The sequence below is a fragment of the Carettochelys insculpta genome, chromosome 1, assembly GCF_033958435.1.
Source record: "Carettochelys insculpta isolate YL-2023 chromosome 1, ASM3395843v1, whole genome shotgun sequence".
In the NCBI taxonomy this organism is placed as follows: domain Eukaryota; kingdom Metazoa; phylum Chordata; order Testudines; family Carettochelyidae; genus Carettochelys; species Carettochelys insculpta.
The window spans coordinates 60,757,038-60,776,005 of NC_134137.1; the positions used below are offsets into that span (position 1 = coordinate 60,757,038).

Genomic DNA, 18,968 nt, shown 5'->3' on the forward strand with positions numbered 1-18,968 from the left:
TACTTCTGGGGAGCACATTTTTTAAACTGCTACATGTGGGTTGCTGCTCAGGTCTGGTAGCTCTACAGTGCAGGAACAAGGACTGGACAGAATTCTCCAGAAACAGCGCTCTACTGAAAGCAATGTGTCTAAGGCAGCCAGCAACGCTGCATTCCTGTTCTCCAGTTATTCAATATCATCATCCAAACCATCTGCATCCATCTCATGATCCCACCGTCTTTCTGTAATAAAATGCTGCACAACACTTTGGGAAGTGGCCATTACACACTGCAATGGCTACAGGCTGTTCAGGACCCATTCTAGCGTTGTGCAGCGATGTGAGCCAGAGACAGGCCCAAAAAACGGCGTGAAATTCCTTCGGCTAGCCCTTTGTTTTCCAGCAGGGGAAGGGGGATGCATTGCACTCTGGGATGGCATCAAGCACACACAAGCACTTCCAGGACATTTTTTCCCATAAGCCGTTGGCACAAAAACCCAGAATGTAATGGGGCTGCAGGCACTGTGGAATAGATACCCAAAATTCATTGCTGCTGCACTCAAACCTAGCTAAGGGAATGGAGACATGCTATGTTGACTTTCTGGACATTTGTAGATACTCATCTTTGACTTTATAAAATCTAGCAGTAAAAAGTTGACTTCAATAAATTTGACTTTATTTCATAGTGTAGATGCAGGTGTGGGCCTGCATTTTATTTAAGACAGAAATGCTGTTTGAACAATGGGTATTCTAAGTTCCCTTTTTTGACCTTGTAGAAGGCCACATTCTTAATAAATATTCCATCTGTACATTGCTTCCCAAACAGATGCAGCAAGCCTGATACTCAAAGTTATTTTTACTAAAATGTTCTATGAAGGGTTTGTATGAGTCAAAGAACTGTGTATTGAAGGTTGTCTCATCTGTTTACAGATTATACTTGGCCAGGCTTCTGGTAACCAGCTATCTCTATTACTTAAGACTCTGTGGGTACCAAAAAGTCCTACACCTTGTGTAGTGGTAGTAGTTGCATAGTATAGATTTCAATGGGTCACTCAGTAGCTCCTTTTGTCCATGGCAAATGAGAGCACCAATCACTTTTCTTAGCAGTAAGAGAAAACTGAAGAGTCACCATACTTTTGACTTGACAGTTCCTCCTCCCAAGCCTGATCTGCACTGCAGTTCTACTTTTCCCATGATGCATGCCCCTTCTTACCAGCACTATCCCACCTGAGCTTGGTTAGTACTACCAACCTTTCTACATGGGTACCAAAACTGTTACCATCTACTACAGATATTTCTCCTTCAGAATTAGAAATGAGAACTTTATCCAGCTTGATCTTTATAGTAGCAATGCTTCCATTACTGTCTTCCCTCCTCAGTTCCTTTGGTACAAGCAATCTCAACATTCACAGAACAAGCCCCTTCTGAAAGTCACCTTGAACAAATGTAGTGTTTAGGGGGACAAGCTATTTTGTCCCATAGGCTCTAGAAATGCATATTAGATTGTATCAGATTCTCAAGAACAGGAGTGGGCAGTAATTTTTGATGAGGGTTGGGGGACCACTCCAAGACTTTGTAAGTGGTCAAAAGCCACACTCTTCCATTATGCTAATGCAGGAGGTTTGGCATCTGGGATGGAGGTTAGGTGCAGAAGAGAGCTCGGGTAGGAGACGAATGCAGGAGGTCATGTGGAGTGTGAGAAGAAATTTGGGTGAAGAGGGGATAGTGACCTGAGGCAGAGGATTGGGGTGCAGGAGGCACAGGGTCCAGGAGGTAGCATGGGTGGGAGGATTCTGATTTGGAAGAGTGTAGGAGGGGTTTAAGGTCTGGGACAGGGTTGTGACCTGAGGCGGGGTGCAGGGGTTTGTGTTGTGAACTAGGGCAGGAGGGGATTGTGACCTGGCACAGGAGATTGGGGTGTAGAGTCTGGGAGAGGGTATGGGTGCAGGAACAGAGGTGCAGAGTGTTTGGATCGTGACTTGGGTGGGGGTGCAGGATGAGGGGCAGAAGGCTGGGGGAAGTGAAGGGCTGGGATGCCAGGTGCAGGTTGTGACTGGGAGATGCTCATCTAAGGGGTCTCCTGGCCAGCAGCCCAGTGGGACCTTGAGGCAGGATCCCTTTCTGTCACCCCCTCACCTGCCACTCCAAATGGCCAGCTGCAGAGCTATGTGCATCTCTGCACACTGCACAACCCTTGCGGTGGGGGGGACCCTCTGTGTATTGCCTGGGCTGGAAGCTTGACCTAGACAGTTCCCATTGCATCATTTCCAGCCAATGCGAGCTGCAAGATTTTGCTGGGGGCAGCATGCAAAGCTCCTTTCCCCCTGACACGCACACAGCAAATGGTTACCATAGCAAAGGTAAGTGCCTCCTGGACAGAGCCTGAACCTGGCACCCTGGCCCCTCTCTCCCCACAACCTTTTGCTCCCCTCCTGCATCCCTGCCCTGGGCTGCAGGACGGTTATGGGATAGCTTTGCACCCCTGGCCTGGAAACTAACTAGCTCCTTTTCAGATTAGAGCATACACAGCTAGGACTCAACCAACCTTTCTGATGTTTGACAAACCTTCCCTATACCAAAAATGTATAGAGCAGCCACTTAGAACTTACTATATACTTTTACTCAACATTACTCCCTATTCACAGTTACTAGCTCTGATATCCAATATATTAGGGCACTGCTACAGTTTTTATTTAAGTAGGAAACCATGGCTCCCAACTCCTTAGGGAGATAACTGCTAGCCAATCACCTAAATGGAAAAAAAATCAAGAAAAATCATTAATTTGACTTACAGTAACTTTAATTATTGAAGATGTTTTGTCTTCACAGATTTCTGGACTCATCCTTCTTTAGTGCTACTGTCAAGTCCTTTAGATTTAGGATTTTATATTGGCAAAGTAGCTAAGAAACTATTGGACCCAGTCATTTATGTCTTCAGAGGAGGCAAGGTGGTGTGGGTGCAGGACATACGAATAGTACTAATGGACAAAAAAAACCCTGTGGTCTTATACATGAGCTGTGTGTACATCTATAGCAGAATCTAAATCAGCAATGGGCAACCTAGGCTACCAAGGGGGCTGCATAAGGGGCCCTCCTTCATCTCAATGTGCTGTTAAGACTGTTGTAACCAAGACAGTCTACAGGGATAGGGTAATTTTGCAAATTGCGTGTGTGTACTTAGAATGTGTGGGTTGTGCTGATTGAACCATAGTACTGCTTTGATTGGATGCAGAGAGTGCATGACTTCTGTCATCAATATTGGGTGTAATCAACACACACCTCACTTCACATGCCCTTGCTTTGTCACTTTAGTAATACCAGTATGAAAAAAATGACATGGACAGAAACCAGTGGACTTTGACAACACCGTGCATAATAAACAGTGAACAAAATGTTTTGTGGATTGTACACAGAATGCTGATGGACAGCATATGGCCCTCAGGTGGCAGGTTGCCCACCGCTGATGTAAGTGGGCAAAACATCTCACAGAACCAGTTACTGTAAGCAGCCATATTTATCTTGAAATGGGTCTAGGAAAGTGGACTGAACAAGGCTGGGAGCTCCTGAGGAGTTCTTTTTGGAGGGAAGGGAGAAAGGAAACAGTATAACAGCTCCTGAGCCTCTAGCTCTTGGGGGCAAGGGGGTTGACAGAAAATAAAAACGTCCCGATGGCTTGAGAAAGAGATGGGAGCAGAGGGATACAGGATAATGACAGAAACCCTGCACTGTTTGCAGCCCCTCTGTTATAATGATGTATAAGTTTAGGTTGCCTCAGCACTAACCAAGGAAAAATTCAGAAGAGGTTAGACTGGGTTAAGGATTAGCTAACATGGATTCCCTAACCTTAACCTATTCTGCATCTACCACTTTTCTTCATCTGGACCAGTGTCACCTCTACCAATGCTCATATCCTTCACAGGCCAGTACCAGCATATCCCCCTCTTCCCCAAGCCCCGTTTGGAGCAGGAGTGGTTGCCCTACAGGTGAGAGGGGTGCAGTGACAGAAGCTTAAGGTTACCAGATCTCCTGGATTGGATGGGATTTGCTGCAATAGTGTCCAGTTGGTTGAGCTGGCAACCATGGAGTAGGGTAGGTGTGGTGGTGAGGACAAGCACCAGCCAAAGGACGCAGGAACAGAAGGCAGCTGCCCAGCTATCTGGAGAGAAGTGGTGCTCTGGGGGGCGAAAAATGTTACCTTTTTCCATGGCTGTGTGCCTACCCCCTCAGTCTTGCATCCCCCAGGGGCTGCAACCAAGGTATAAGGGGATGGGTTGCCAGAGGCCATATACAGCACCCTGCTGCATAAGGTTCTATGCATTTTGGGGCAGCTGGTGCCCCAAATTTTGTGGTGCCCCATGCAATTGTGTTTTACATATGGATAGGAATGGCACCAGTTTATAAACATTAAAACCCAGTGGCTAGGTCTACACGTGCCCCTTCCTTTTGAAAGGGGCATGTTAATGAGCGGGTTCAAAAGATGCTAATGAGGCACTGCAATGAATATGCAGCACCTCATTAGCATAATGGCAGCCACAGCAATTCTAAAGTGTGGCTTTTCGAATCGCACGGCGCCCATGGAGATGGGACCTTCCAAAAGGACACCCCCACCCCCAGTTTTCAAAAGCCCTTTTTCCAATCACAGATATGAAGAAGGGCTTTCAAAAACTGGGGGTTCCTTTCAGAAGGTCCCATCTCCACAGGCGGTGCGCAATTCCAAAAGCCACACTTTCGAATTGCTGTGGCCATCATTATGCTAATGAGGTGCTGCATATTCATTGCACCTCATTAGCATCTTTTGAACCTGCTCATTAACATGCTCCTTTTGAAAGGAAGGGGCATGTGTAGACCCAGCCCGTCTGTGTCCCTGACTACAAATAAAATGGTTCTGCCTCTGCACCAGCCACACAATTTTTGCTACATTAAAAATCTTAAGACACTCTGGATTGTTAAGGATCTTAGTCTGGTAGGCATACTAGTCTAACTCACCACCACCTCAAAGGGAATGTGATACCATCTCCCCTCTCCTCGCCCTACTGCCCCAATTGAGAAACAGCACAACCTAGACTTCTATAAATTAGGGGGGGGGAAATTTGTTATAGTTTTTGAAGTCCTTTGAGTGGGCTTAAGTGATTTGCAAGGGTGCAGTTTTGTTTTTACTGAACAAGTTGGTGTCACGTGTCCCTTCCAACTCGGGAAACTGGAACAGTTTTATGGTGGAAGTGCTGAAAGCAGAAGCTTTTCACTGGGTTATTACTACTTCAAGCCAGTGGGTGCACCACCCCTGGATCCCACCAGAGAGTACTTTTAAGGTCAAACACAGCTCCCACGCATGCCAGGCTGTCTCCGGGCGTGGCCAGCTGCACACGTAGACTCGCCCGCCGAAGGACTTAAGATAGATTTGCCCCGACCCTGTGCTCCCAGAAATTGTAATGCCGAGTCCCGCTGGCCTCGGACAGGTCATCTGCCCCTAACCACTTTCCTCTCCCAAAGCCCCGACTACAACACCCCGGCCTAGCTACAGCCTCCCCCACACCAATAGGGGTGTCGCCCCAGAAGGCCCCCGCCCGTAACGCACACACCTCCGACGCGAGTCCCTACACATCCTGCAAGCGGGCGGGTGGCCGGGCTGAGCCTCAGCCCCCGTGCGGGCCTAACCCGCCTTCCCCTCGTTCCAGCCCCTGCGCTGGACTGCGCCGCCGGCAGGCCTCCGGACAGGCCTTCCCGCAGCCCAAGGAAGGCTCCCGGCGCGCCTGCGTTACACAGCAGGAGCGGCTCGCCGGCCGCAGCAGGCGCCGCCCCGTGACTCATTCGCTGGGGCCCCGGGCTGCTAGGAATCACCACCGCCCCGTCGCTGGCGAGCCGCCGCCCAAGCCCGCTTCCTCCCACCGCCGCCCCGCCCCGCATTTGAGCGGCGGCTGCTGCTGCTCATGCCGCCGCCGCCGCCGCCGCCTCGCCCCCGTGGTCACTCGCGTCCCCGATCTTATCTGCTCCCCTCAGCCTGGCCTCCCAGAGCTGTACCAGAAAGAAGCACGCCCCCGCCCCTCCCCTCCCCTCCCCGCCCCGCCCCGCCCCGCCCCGCCGCGCAGCCCCCCCCGACCCCACGGATCCCTTCTCTGTACGGGGCAGCAAGAAACACTATGTCATTGCAGCAGCCCCCGCCCCCGAAGCAGGAGTGCAGCGCGCACGCGCACCGCTAGAACGCGTGCTCGCCAACTGGTTTTCCCTCAGCGGCTGGAGCCGCCTCGTTTCTCTTTTCCCCGTGATTTAAATATGCTAATAAAGGGTGGCCCGGCGTCCTATGGCGAGGCACGGAGGCGGTCACGTGGCGCCCGAACGCGCCCTTACGGGGCGGTGCCCGACCTGCCCAGGCTGCCTTAAAAGCGGGCTGCGAGCGAGGAAGCGCCTCAGTCAGAGCGAGAAAGTGCCGGGGTGGGTGGCTCGCGGCTGCTCTGCCTGAAACTTCTGAGTAACATCAACAGGGGTCCGGCGGCGGTGGCCGCAGCAGTGCCGCCCCGTCCGCTTTCTTCTCATAAACCAGCCCCTGCGGGGCTGCGCAGGCCCCTCACACAAAGGCGAGCGGGTCAGCGGGGGGGGGCGTCCCTCCCCGTGCAGAGCACTCTCAGGCCCCCCCACTGCCCGCCGGCCCCCTGTGTCTGCCCCCCGCCCCGTCCATGTAGCCGCCGGCCCTGCTGCTGCTCCGCACTATGCCCATCTTACTCTTCCTGATAGACACGTCCGCCTCCATGAACCAGCGCACCCATCTGGGCACCACCTATCTGGACATAGCCAAAGGCGCTGTAGAGACTTTCATGAAGGTACCGGCTCTGCCTGCGACAGGCGGCGATTGAGGGGGTGGGCTGGAGGAGGGGGGCGCCCTGCCGCCCATGGGTGGTGGGCTGCGGAGGGCCGGGCGGGGGCTCGCATGCGGGGCGCTGCTGCTGGCTCCCTCGGGTAACCCTGCGCTTTGTGCCCGCAGCTCCGCGCCCGGGACCCCGCCAGCAGAGGAGACAGGTACATGCTGGTCACTTTCGAGGAGCCTCCCTACGCGATCAAGGTAACCCCCGCAGCTCGCCCTCCTCCCCCGCGGCCGGCCTGCCCGCCCGCCCCTCCCCCGCGCTCCCGGCGGCGCAGCGCCGCTCGCCCCGCACAGGCACATACAGGCTCTGGCGGCGGCCGCGGCGGCGCTGACATCAACATGGCCGACATTTTTCCTGTGCGGTGTGTGAGCAGCAATGGACTGTGGGGGATATTGATTCAAGTTAGGAGAAGTGACAGCAACTCCGAGGCGCGTTCGGCGGCGAGGGGCGGCCAGGAGAGCGGTACCTGCTTCGGGCTGGGCAGCCTCGGCGGGGCGCTTCCCCCTTGTCGTGCCTGGAGAGCCGGAGCCTCCACATGACCCATCGGAAGGGAACCTGCTGTAGGTCATTGACCGGCCCCGTCTGCTGCCGTGGGCCAGGCTCTGGTTATGCTAATGACCCGCAGTAAGTTGTAGGCTCGCTGTTTGGATCGCTGACCGTGAACCCAAGCGCTGATGAGCTGTTGGGAGGGGATCTGGGGGTCGGCTTGGGATCTGAAGCCTTTAGAGTAGAAGGGCTCTTAGTTACTTGTAAGGTGAGTTGATAGTTGGGGCCGGGCGGGGTGTGTGTGTATTGTTAAACCACATGCATGCAAGAGAGGAAGACACCATTTTTGTGATCTGTCACAGAAAAGGCTCTTCTTCTGTACTGTTAACATCTGAAGGATAAGCATTTTCCCCTTTCTCTTTGCAGGCTGGCTGGAAAGAAAACCATGCAACCTTTATGAATGAATTGAAAAACCTTCAAGCTGAAGGACTTACGACTCTTGGCCAGTCTCTAAGGACAGCTTTTGATTTATTAAATTTAAATAGATTAGTAACTGGCATAGACAACTATGGGCAGGTAGGTTGAATATAAACAGGGGGAAAAACATTTTTTAAAAAAAACCTTCAGAGGTCACATGTGATTAGTTGACCAAAATAATAACCTCTATTCATGAAATAGGAAGCATAAAACATAAAGGGGTATTTTACAAATAAACAGTGCTGAGACATTTGGGGAACCCATTACAGGGATGTATTTTTGCACTGAGCTTTAATTCAGCTTTTATAGCCATCTAAAACTTCTTAAGTTTTTTAAAACACAAATGTAAGCATTGATTTATATTTTTTTCAGTTTGCACATATGTCAATTTTTGGTCTATTATGTTGAAGATGATGAAACCTTGTATTTCAGCACATTAGGCAATTGCATGAATGAAAATTTTTTTCTCTTACGTGTAGTACAGTGGTGCACAATCAGTTGTATGCACTTCGGGGGTTTTTAACTTTTTTCTGAAGTACACTTGTTATTGTCCACACTGAGGACCAAACTATTACGCTAAATGGAGCAGCGGTTTAATCAAATCTTGTTTTTCTGCATCCGTTTTTGCATAATTCTATAATCAGTCAATCTCTTTCCCTCATATTAAAGCTCTGAGAGGCTCTGGCTTCACTGACATCCAATACTGGAGCTGCCATCCTTCTGGCTCAGAAGGATTTGAACAGGACTTCTGTTGGAGCATGTCAGCATTACCTTTAATCGACCACGTGGGTCACTGTAGAACAATGTGGCACTTCTTTACCATTCTCCCTCAGGTTGAGTATATGCCCTGGAAACACTCAGTTGCTCTTGGCCTGAAGAGTAAGAGACTGGGACTCTGAATCCAGCCCTAGTTTTGTGTTTTCATAGTAGTGGGGAGCATTACCAGTGGGTACACATGTATATTTCTCACTTAGTTGCCCTGTTAGCCTCATTTCCCCTTTTTTTCTCCTGTGATGTAATACCCTCTGAGAGGAAGAAAGGCTGCTGCTGCTTGTTTCAGAAATAAGTAGCTTCAACCAAACACTCTGATGCCAAGCATATTTCTGCGTTGCTATGTTCTGCTTGTGTAGGAGGAAAACTCAGATTTCTCATGTTTCACTATGTTGCACTGCCACTAGATTACCAAGTCATCCCAAACATGTTTTAAAATTCAGTCTTAGTAATGAAACTTTAAAATGTACTAATTTCACACACACAGTCAATCTTTTTAGTCTGTTTCCATGCTTTCCCCCATATGTACACATGTATATTCACATGTTTTTCTGCTTTCTTTCATTCCTGTTCCTTTGTAAGGTCAACTTTACAAAGTTTTCATGAAAACTTACCATCACAGGTTCAAACTCAGACCCTTTGCCCTGACTATTGATGATTACAACAATGATTTTCATTCATAAAAGGTTGTGTGTCCTGGAAGAGTCAGCTGTGTTCACGTAGTCTTTTTTTTTTTTTTTTTTTTTTTTTAAAGTCAAGTGGGCAGTTCAGTTAATGCCCAAGCTGTCATTTGCTGGTTATTTTATGAAGAATGAGTGCTTTTTGTTGTCTTTTGAGCAGCTGCATTGTTTTCTTTTGTACCTATTCTGTCTTGTCCTTAGCTGTTTGGTTCCAGGTCTCTTTCTGACTTCAGAAATGCCATTACTCTTTTAGATATAAGTTTGATCTAAAAGTAAAACTAAAACAAAGTTTATCAGATATTTCACACTGCTCCAAATGTGGTAGACTTAGCAGATGTGAATGGCTTGTGGTATCTGCAGGTACTCATTCACATAATTAAACAATTTTGTTTCAGTGTCCTTTATAGAAATAGGTATCTGTGTTAAATAGATGCGTTCTGATATGTCCTGTGCTGCTGAAGTTCCCGGTTCACATTCTGGTACCACTAGTCAGAGCAGAGCTTTTTTTTTTTAAATTAGACTAAAGTTTCAGATTGCTGACACAGGAATTCACTTTCGGGACTCAGATGGTCATTGAAGTTCACATTGGCCGAGATCAACAATTGAAAGATCCACTGTAAAACAGCATTTCTGAAAATAAACATTAAAATGTACATGTTACAAAGGATGTGGAAATAATTCAGGTAGATAAAAGGGGTAAGAATATTATGTGCTGTAGAAATACTGGAGACAGTAACATTTTTTAAGTGAAAAGTTTGGGGAAAAATGTACAGTGGTAAGACTCCTTGAATATTTCAGTCAGTCTAGTTCAGCAGTTTAAAAGAGCAGCCGGAGCTAGTCTTTCTTGGGCTGAGAAGACATGATAATTTATAAATAAATACCATCTAAATACAAACAAACCTAAATGCAAACATTTTTAATAAAGCATTATTTATAAAATCAGGCTGTCTTCCATCCTCTGTGAACTGGGAAGCTTCTAAAATATTTTTTCAGATTCCTTTTATTTCTAGTACAGGCTGAACCTCTCTAGTCTGGAACTCTCTCATCCAGCAACATCTGTAATCCAGCATGATTTTAGTTAGCTGAACGATCACTTATCACTGGTTTGGCCAAGCTTCTTGCGGTCTCAAAAGTTTTACAGCCACCAGTCCTCACCCTGTGTTTTGTGCTGTTGTTTAGCTATAATCTACCCCTAAAAGTCTTCGAAGAGCCCAGTGGTAATGGAAGTGTTGGTAATGTGTTGATAATGTGCTAGATAATATTGATCTCCTGTGGTTCGGCCCCGGTCAGGTCGTAAGGGTTCCTGGAATAGAGGGTTCAGTCTGTACTTGAGTTGTAGGAGAAATGTGTTCTTACAAATGCTAACCATAAGACATTGTTTCAAACTTACTGAGATTCAATTGGGTTAAACCATTACACTTCTGAATTGTGTATCTAAATGGATAGGCCACTCGTTATATCTGATATCTTTTGTAGTTGGCCAGAGTTCATCAGCAAACTTCCTGGATCGGACTGATGGCTGAATGTTTGTTCTGAAATTAAATTTTAGGAAAACTCCTGTTGCGTATTTCCTTGCATCACTTCTGCTTGGGCCTTAATACAAATATCCCAATTCACTGTATATATTTTATATCGGTACCAATGCACAAGCAGAATAAGGCAATGTTACCACATACACAGATGTTCTTTGGTAATCACAGTTTCCCATTCAGGTCTTAAATGAATGTTTAACTGTAATTTATTTTAAAACTAATTTGAAAAAATATTCTGGTTCTGAATTGAGGAGCGTTTAAATGTATATCCTGAATTTAGAAACCCCCTTTAAAGTGTTTTTACAAGGATTTTTCTGCTCCCTTGTTTTTAAGGGCCTTGTCAACAAAGGAGAAACTATCTCACTAGGGGAACTGTGGACCTCACTAGAGGAAAGATATTTTTCCTAATGTAAGTTATGATCGAAGGGTTAAATTGTACCTGCTGCAGTTAAGTTTTCAGACAGAACTGTGATTTTTTTTTTAAATTGGCTGCGTCCTTTTAATTTGTGTAACCCTATCCGTTTGATAAACTATATTTTCCTTGCTTGGCTCTGTCAACATTCACAAAGTGCAGTAGTTTTGTTCACTGTCTGTATCTGGTTTTGGACAGATGAACATCTGAGCATTTGAGAGAAAGTGTTCAGTTTTAGTATTACGACTGAAAGGTTCTGGTCCTGTGTACCTTACAGTGGATCTTCATTAGATAAGCTTCAAGAAAGATAGCTTAAATGAGAAACAATTTAAATACATTGACTTTGTACACATACTTCCCATCTGCAGTACCTCTGCAAGGCTAGCTTGCATGTACCTTATTGACTCGTTATGTAATGTTGTCTCTCAGATCAGCTTCTCTATCCATTGTCTGTCAGGTTGAATTGCTAGAATTCTCACTAGCAGACTTTCCTTGCAATAGTGATGCATCAAGTCACTATGGTTCTCTGTGTTTGCTAGATAAGTTGTGATTATCCAAGTTAATGAATAAAGTTAAGTATCACTAATACTAAATGAAGCTTGATGTAACTGGTGATCGAGTTAATACTGCTAGCATTGTTTGAACATTGTGGTTTGTCCTGAAATGGAATACAGTAGAAATCCATAACATCCTAAATAACACAGCAGAAACATAAGCAGAGTGGGCCATCTAAATACCTATCCAGAAAAATTGCAAACTGTTAAATTTGGTAAACCATACATAATTGAAGCTGTAAGGAATGTAACACCAGCATTGTAAATATTAAATCATATCTAAACAAAAAGCAGTCAAGTAACACTTTAAAGACTAGCAAAATAGTTTATTAGGTGAGCTTTCGTGAGACAGACCCACTTCTTCAGACCATAGTGCTTCTTGACTGCTTTTTGTTTTGATAGTGTATAGACTAGCACGGCTTCCTCTCTGTTACTGTTCAATCATATAAATAAGTACAACAGTTCTTCAGGTTTTAATCAGATGGGTTGATTTAAGTTAATAGATTCTATGCAGCCTAGCACACTGTCTTGCAAACAATAATTTCTGTGGTGAATCTGTGATTACCACACTTTCTATTATTGCAGGATCAGTGTAATATGAGGTGCATGCTCAGAGAAAATGTGCTTTAAACAACTATTTTCATAAATACTAAGGTGGTAGTGTTTTTCAAGCCAGTAATATTTTTGTGTAACATCCTGTTCCAATTTTTACCACAGTGAAGTTTTCAGTATTTTGGATAGACGTGTATTATCAGACACCAACTCAGTATCTCTACAGATATACCTTGCTTGTAATAAAACTTCTAAAGTATGTGGCTGATTCAGTGAAGTTGATCCATGAGATGTGAACTGGACTTGAGGTGCAGACTAAATGTAACAAGACACAGCCCATAATACAAGCTTCTGACACGATGTTCTCATATAATCAAAGTGGACTTCCCATAAAGTAGAAATTCATTCTTCTTTACCCTGACCAGCATGCTAGCTGGAATAAAATATAAATCTCATGAAAAATACTATTTTAATACCCCAAACATTCCTTTTCTTGAAAATCTTCCTAACTGTTCATTTCAGCTAAAGCTAGGCAAAAGCCATTTTTGATTAGTTTGCGGTTTAAAAAGTCAGTACGAATTTTGTGTGGAGTTGTGTAGAGTTGAACAAAATATTTTTACAAAATTGATTTATTTTATTTTGACCGTTTTTTAATCAGACTTTTTTTTAAAATTGTTGAGAATTTTTAAATCAAAAGTGGTTTTAAACAAGGAAATGAAAAGGTTTCACTTGGAAAATGTTGAAACAAAATTTTTTGAATATTTTTGGAAGGTTTTTTTGTTCCCTCCGTACGGTGGAATAATAGATTTTCAAAATTTTTAATACATTTGCTAAAATAATTCTTACTAGCTCTAATTTTTGAGTATTTACAAATATGCGGGTAAGAAACCTTGAACAGAAAATAACCTAAAACCAGATTGGAATTTTAATTGCATGAAGGCCATCTTAAGCCATTTTGGAGTAAGCCAAGGGCTGCAAAGAGATTTATTGTCCCATGTATTGAGGGGTTTTGTGTATATAATTTTTTTTAAATAACCCAATTCTCCAGGCTTTTTATTCTAATCATAGGAATGTTTTACACAATAAAGCTTACTTCACATTGGTCTCCAGGAGATCAGGATTTTTTAATGAAATATATGAACTACTACTAATTTGTAGCTCATTTATATAATTTGAGAGGCATCTTATGCTTATTGACTTATTTCATCCAAATTATTGGAATAGTCATACACTTCAGACTATGGCTCCTCACTGACTAACATAAATAAAAATATTGGATAGTTGAATTTCATGTCATATCTTTGGTCACTTCAGCAAAGGATGTGACATATGTGTTATCATGTCACTTACCTAACAACTTTTGAGTGCAGGTATTGTAGAGCATGCCTTCTTGTATCATGTTATCTGAAATGGCATGTTATATTTTACACTAGTTGTCATATTTAGATTGTGACTTCTTTTTGAATAGTCACTTAAATAGTAGTGTTTGACATCGCAGATTTGTAGTTACTGAATTTTTATTAGAGGTTTGCAGTTTTTTGACGTGGAGAAGTGGGTTCTGGCAAGATGTTCTTAAAGCTACAGAGCTATTTCAAGACATGGAAAGCTTTTCTGGGCCTCGGCTTGTGCATCGTGGGACTTGGAGCTCATGATTTTGGGCAGGGTCTGAGTATGTAGAGTTCTTGCCTGCCGTTCCTTCCTTCAAAAAAATCTGAATCCTTCATGTATGAATTTTGTGGCATTCAAGGGAGAAAAGCAGTGCTCTGAGAGTACCTCCAGGTTCACAGCCCAAGTTAAGACTAACATTTCCTGCCTTTAAAGACTAAAAAAACCTAATTTTATTAGGTGATGAACTTTTGTGGGACAGGCCCACTTCTTCAGATCTGTAGCATTTCCAGGACAGACTGACAGTTATATAGCACAAAGGTGTCCCCCCCACAATCTGATACATGGAACCAAAGGGGTATGGGGAAGGGGTAGAGATACTAAGTATCTTTCCTGAGATCATTTGAAATAACAAAGGAAGGAAACAATCCTTGTAATGAGTGCGTTAATTGCTCTCTCTATTGAGCCTGAGTGTTAACGTATCCAATTTGATTATGAACCCTAATTCACACATTTTCCTATGTAATGGGCTCTTAAATCTCATTGTTGTAGAATGCATATTCTCAGGTCTTTTACAGGATGGCCCACTCCATTGAAATGCTCACTGAGAGGTTTGTGTATTAAAATTCCAAATGTCTGCTCTCTGCCTATTCATTCTTTGGCAAAGTGTTTGCCCAGTTTGTCCAATGTACATAGTAGAGGGGCATTGCTGGCACAGGATGGTATGTATAACATTGGATGAGGAGCAGGAGAATGAGCCCTGATCCCATAATTAACTTGGTTAGGTCCAGTGATGGTATCTGCAGAATGTATATGTGGACAAAGTTCCACGGATGGAACCAGAACAGGCTACAAACTAATGCTAATGTAAGCTCATTCATAGCTCCCTGTGTGTAAATAACTAGGCTTCTGTTAAAGGCATAGTTGCAAAGGGGGTGAGTTGCAGTCTTTGCCTTTTTATATTTCTATGTTGGGTGGTAGGCACTGAGCTTGAGTATTTTGACTTCCAATTGCATATTTTTGGCATAAGGGGTTACACTGTCTGATTTCTATTCATGCCACCCCTCTCCACTGCTTTGCTGGAATAGCTTAGATTTCCAAACACCTCTTTTGTTCCACAGTGTCAGTTAGCAGTAAGCACTAACGGGACCGTTGCAAAGAAGCATGCTTTATTTCATATTGCTGGTTGGAGCTTTGGCCCAACTCAGTGACTTGTTTTGTTCTGCAGTAAGTGAATGTCTAAAGTGGTCACTAGAGTTTGAGATACGTTCATGTGTATACTTAAAATCCCTTGCCTCATTTGTCTAGTCTTAGGCTGCTTAATGTATTTTTAAAGCAAGTTCCGAAAAGTAAGACATCCTGGTAAACCAGATTGCATGAAGTCTGCCTTATTTTCATAGATATAAAACCGTGCTGTTCCATTAGTGGAAGGCAAGTGTCTTTTTTTACTGCAAGTACTTCCTGGTATTCAAATGTAATGTGGCTTTGATTATCCTGATTCTTTAGGCACTCAAGTATATTCTTTTAATCAAAGCAAAAGTGTACCTTGGGATGGACAACAGAAGCCCGCCCCGTTCTCTAAGATTTTGACTTTGTGTCTATGCTCCGTTCCATGGATAAATCAATGCTAGTAGTTTTGCCTTTCGCTAACCCATTTGGAAGTTATCAGAGCTAATTGCCCATCAGAAAGGCAGGAATATACTGTAGGGAAGGGTGTTGAAAGAAAAATAGCATTTTATTTTTGGTTAAACCTTGACTGTAAGTCTGGAATTCAGAGCTTTCTTACATCATTAGTGAAACATTTTATGCACAAGCATCAGGTAAGTAAAAGCAGCCAGTATAACTAGGGAGATGCTGAAAAAATTAATATGCTCCAGGTGATAAGCAATCTTAATATAGTCTGCTCAGTACTGTGTGTTCTTTGTTCCTCTTCTCTGGGACAGAATGGAACTGCTGCTATCACACACTTCAGATCTCTCCTGTCCAGAGTTAAAAACTTCACCACTACCTCTTGTGAAACTTTGTGATTCCGGTATTCCATCCGTCTTCTGTCAAAGATGCATTACAGAAAATGCTGTTTGATTGAATATTAGTAGAAAGAGAAGTGCAGTATGTCTCATTTTACACAATATTCCCATCTCTATACAAATTTCCTTTATAGGAACACGTTTCCAATTCAAGCTGTTGCCTTTTTGCCTTGTGTTACCTGGGCATGTTTTCAATTGTTTTCAGCCATTGTTCTTTTATTTATTCAGCAGTCTTGTGAGAGCATGTTCACTATGCCTGGCTATTTTAATAACTGGGTGATCCAGGACCGCGCTGTACATTCTGTATGCCTTGACATGACAGTGCTGGAGTTAATTTTAGTTCTCCAAAGGGCAGGTCAGTCTTCCTCTAATTTTAAGTATCTCAGTTTTTCTTGGGGATGATTGAATAGAAGGTGACTTTTCTAAGGCTTTGTCGATGCTCAGCTAACTTGGCTGTCTATACAGAGAAGGTCGACAGAAGAGTTTCTCCTGTTGATCTCCCTTACTCCTCACACCTCGCAAAGAGTACAGGTGTCATCTGTGTCCCCGGAGAGGTCAGTTTTACACGTCTCTACTACATGTGCAAAATTGAACCCCGGAAGATCAATCTTGATCCAATCCTATTCCATTATTTCTGGTCGCCTGTGTTTTTTCTCTGTGGTACTTTCAAAGAGTACATGCATGTCAGTAGTCTTAATTTCATACGGTCGTCTTATGGCTGTGTAAGTCTTTCTGTTGTAGCCCACCCTACTTGAAAAGTGTGTAGACTTGTGATTCCTCACTGTCAAAATATTTTGGTCAAATTAGATTGGGAAATGTTTAATGAGATCTGTACTGTGACCTTGGCTTCTGACTGCACTAGGCTCTTCAAAAATCTAGTGTATAGTGATTTTTGTCTCTTTACGTATGTATATATTCCCCATTACTATAGTACAAGAGCACCTCACAATCTTTAATATCTTTATCCTCATGACATGCTGTGGGATAGCTGATAGTATAATCCCTGTATTACAGATGAGGAACTGAGGCACGAAGACAAAGAAACTTGCCCAGGTCACATAAGAAGTCTGTGATGCAGCAGCGACTTCAACCTAGATTTCTCAAGTTCTGGACTAGTGTCCTAAATGGAATCATTATTACAAATAAATGTGTTCCAAAATTATGCAAGTCTGAAATCATGTTGGCTGTAACTAACAATTCAAACCTGATTACATGTCCTGTTGTTGACAAGACCTTACACTTTCACATGAGCCATAATTCTTAAATTTTCTGGGCATAAAATAATTGCTTACAGGTGTTCCTCTCCCCTCTCCATGTCCATCCCAGTCTTCTCCAGTTTATAGTATCTCACAATTGCCTGGATTTTTATGGGTTTTTCTTTGGGGTATTTGTTACTGGCTGTGTCTAGAGGAACATACAAATGTGTGTTTCGTGTGGTAACTCCTTTGGAGAGGTCATCTTGAGTTTCCCATGCATTATATGAACACCCATTCCTTGCAAAGAGCTATGTGAACTCAGCCAGAACACAAAAGTAGATGTGATTTAAGTGTCTCACTTCTATTTTCATGTGAATCAAAATATTCTGTCTTAAATGAGCTACAGCATTAAATACGAGCATCTTCCTTATCTCTGCATTTGGGTAATGAGTATCTTAACTGGAGCCCAGGTTCTGTATGGCAGAAGTGGAATCAGCCTTAGTGGAGGACATCACCTGCTAAGAGAGTGTGGCTGATACGACATTACTTTGTAGTACTTTGATTACTATTACTACATTGTTGTTTGTCTCCAGAGAATGGTAATGTTATGTAACTACATTGTGGTAGTACACTAGTGGTATACAAGTGGAGTATGTGCATTACAAAAAATCAGACAATATTAAACATGTACAGAATTATGACAGCAATGAGGATGTTGTCATGTTCTTTTAAAATTCTGCGGAATATAAAGTAATAAAATAACAGTAACTTCCAGGATGATTCTTCCTAGTCTCTCATATATCTTTATTTCCTTTTCTATTCCAATGCCTGGTCACATTTTCGAGCTATTGCTGAAGTGATTGACTGGAAACAAGTCACGCTTGCTTGTGGTGTTGAGCAAGGGCATGATGTTTTGCATCTTTTTTGCTGTTCCATTTAAGCATTTCAAAGTTCCTTACATACGTGAACAATTAGAACTCACAATAGTTTGGCTTGAGGTCACACAGGAGTCTTTGGTTTAACACAACCTTGACCTCATAACTCCTAGTCCCCTGCCTAACTACAAGCCCATCTTTCATCTTAGCTCAAATTTCTTTACTGATTTTACAGATTTAGCTGCCCACCTTGCTGCCCCTTCTTATAAGTGGCATTGTTTAGCAATAATTTTGTTGATCTCATTTCCATTTATTCTCATTTTTATTAGTTTAGGGTTGTATCAGTGACCTTAGTCCACCCGTTTTTTTAAAAAAAAAAAAAAAAAAAAAGCAACATGTTTATGTTAACCGCAGTGAAAGGCAAGAGATCTAGTTTTTAATGTACAATTTAAAGGACACAATGAACATCTGAATGTGGGTACCTTTATTCACACAATCGTTCTCATTTTCATATTTTTTTTTAAAATATGCCTTGCATATAGAATTATCAACCCAGTAAAACAAAAAGGCTGCAATAATTAAGGATCTGATTTAAAGCCCAGTGGATCTAGCGGTTTTTGGATTTGGATCAAGCTCTTTACAGATTTCTTTAGAAAAATGACTAAAACCATCTAGGGAATCCAAATCCCTTGAGAGAAATTTTACAGGTAAAGCTGCTAATGTTTTTTTGTTGGAGGCAAGAGGTCTTTTATTTTTCTTATGCTTTTTCTAAACAGTTTATCTGGGCCCAAAGTTAAATTGCCATAAATTTTAATTTCTTAGTGCAACAGATCATGAAAATATAACTAAATTGAAATATAGTTCATTATAAATAACTTCAAGTATATTCACTAGGCCGCTGAGAAGGGGCAGGGAATCATAGTTTCAAAGTGTTTACATTAGCATATGTGGGAGATTCTCTGTTAAT

The 18,968-nt window shown here is 43.3% G+C and overlaps 1 protein-coding gene and 1 long non-coding RNA gene across 2 annotated transcripts in view; both read left to right on the forward strand.

The window, feature by feature from the left end:
• The first annotated feature begins 6,407 nt into the window (after positions 1-6,407).
• The window catches only part of INTS6 (integrator complex subunit 6), a 107,126-nt gene continuing 94,565 nt past the window's right edge, over positions 6,408-18,968 (forward strand). The window contains exons 1-3 of the mRNA XM_074987449.1: positions 6,408-6,792; positions 6,954-7,031; positions 7,747-7,896. Coding sequence (XP_074843550.1) covers positions 6,682-6,792; positions 6,954-7,031; positions 7,747-7,896 — 339 coding nt within the window. The 5' untranslated portion in view covers positions 6,408-6,681. The remainder of the gene's footprint in view (positions 6,793-6,953; positions 7,032-7,746; positions 7,897-18,968) is intronic.
• Positions 15,483-17,861, forward strand: LOC142009437 (uncharacterized). Its single transcript, XR_012644471.1, has 3 exons — positions 15,483-16,285; positions 16,396-16,484; positions 16,945-17,861. It is a non-coding gene; the product is annotated as an uncharacterized LOC142009437 (long non-coding RNA).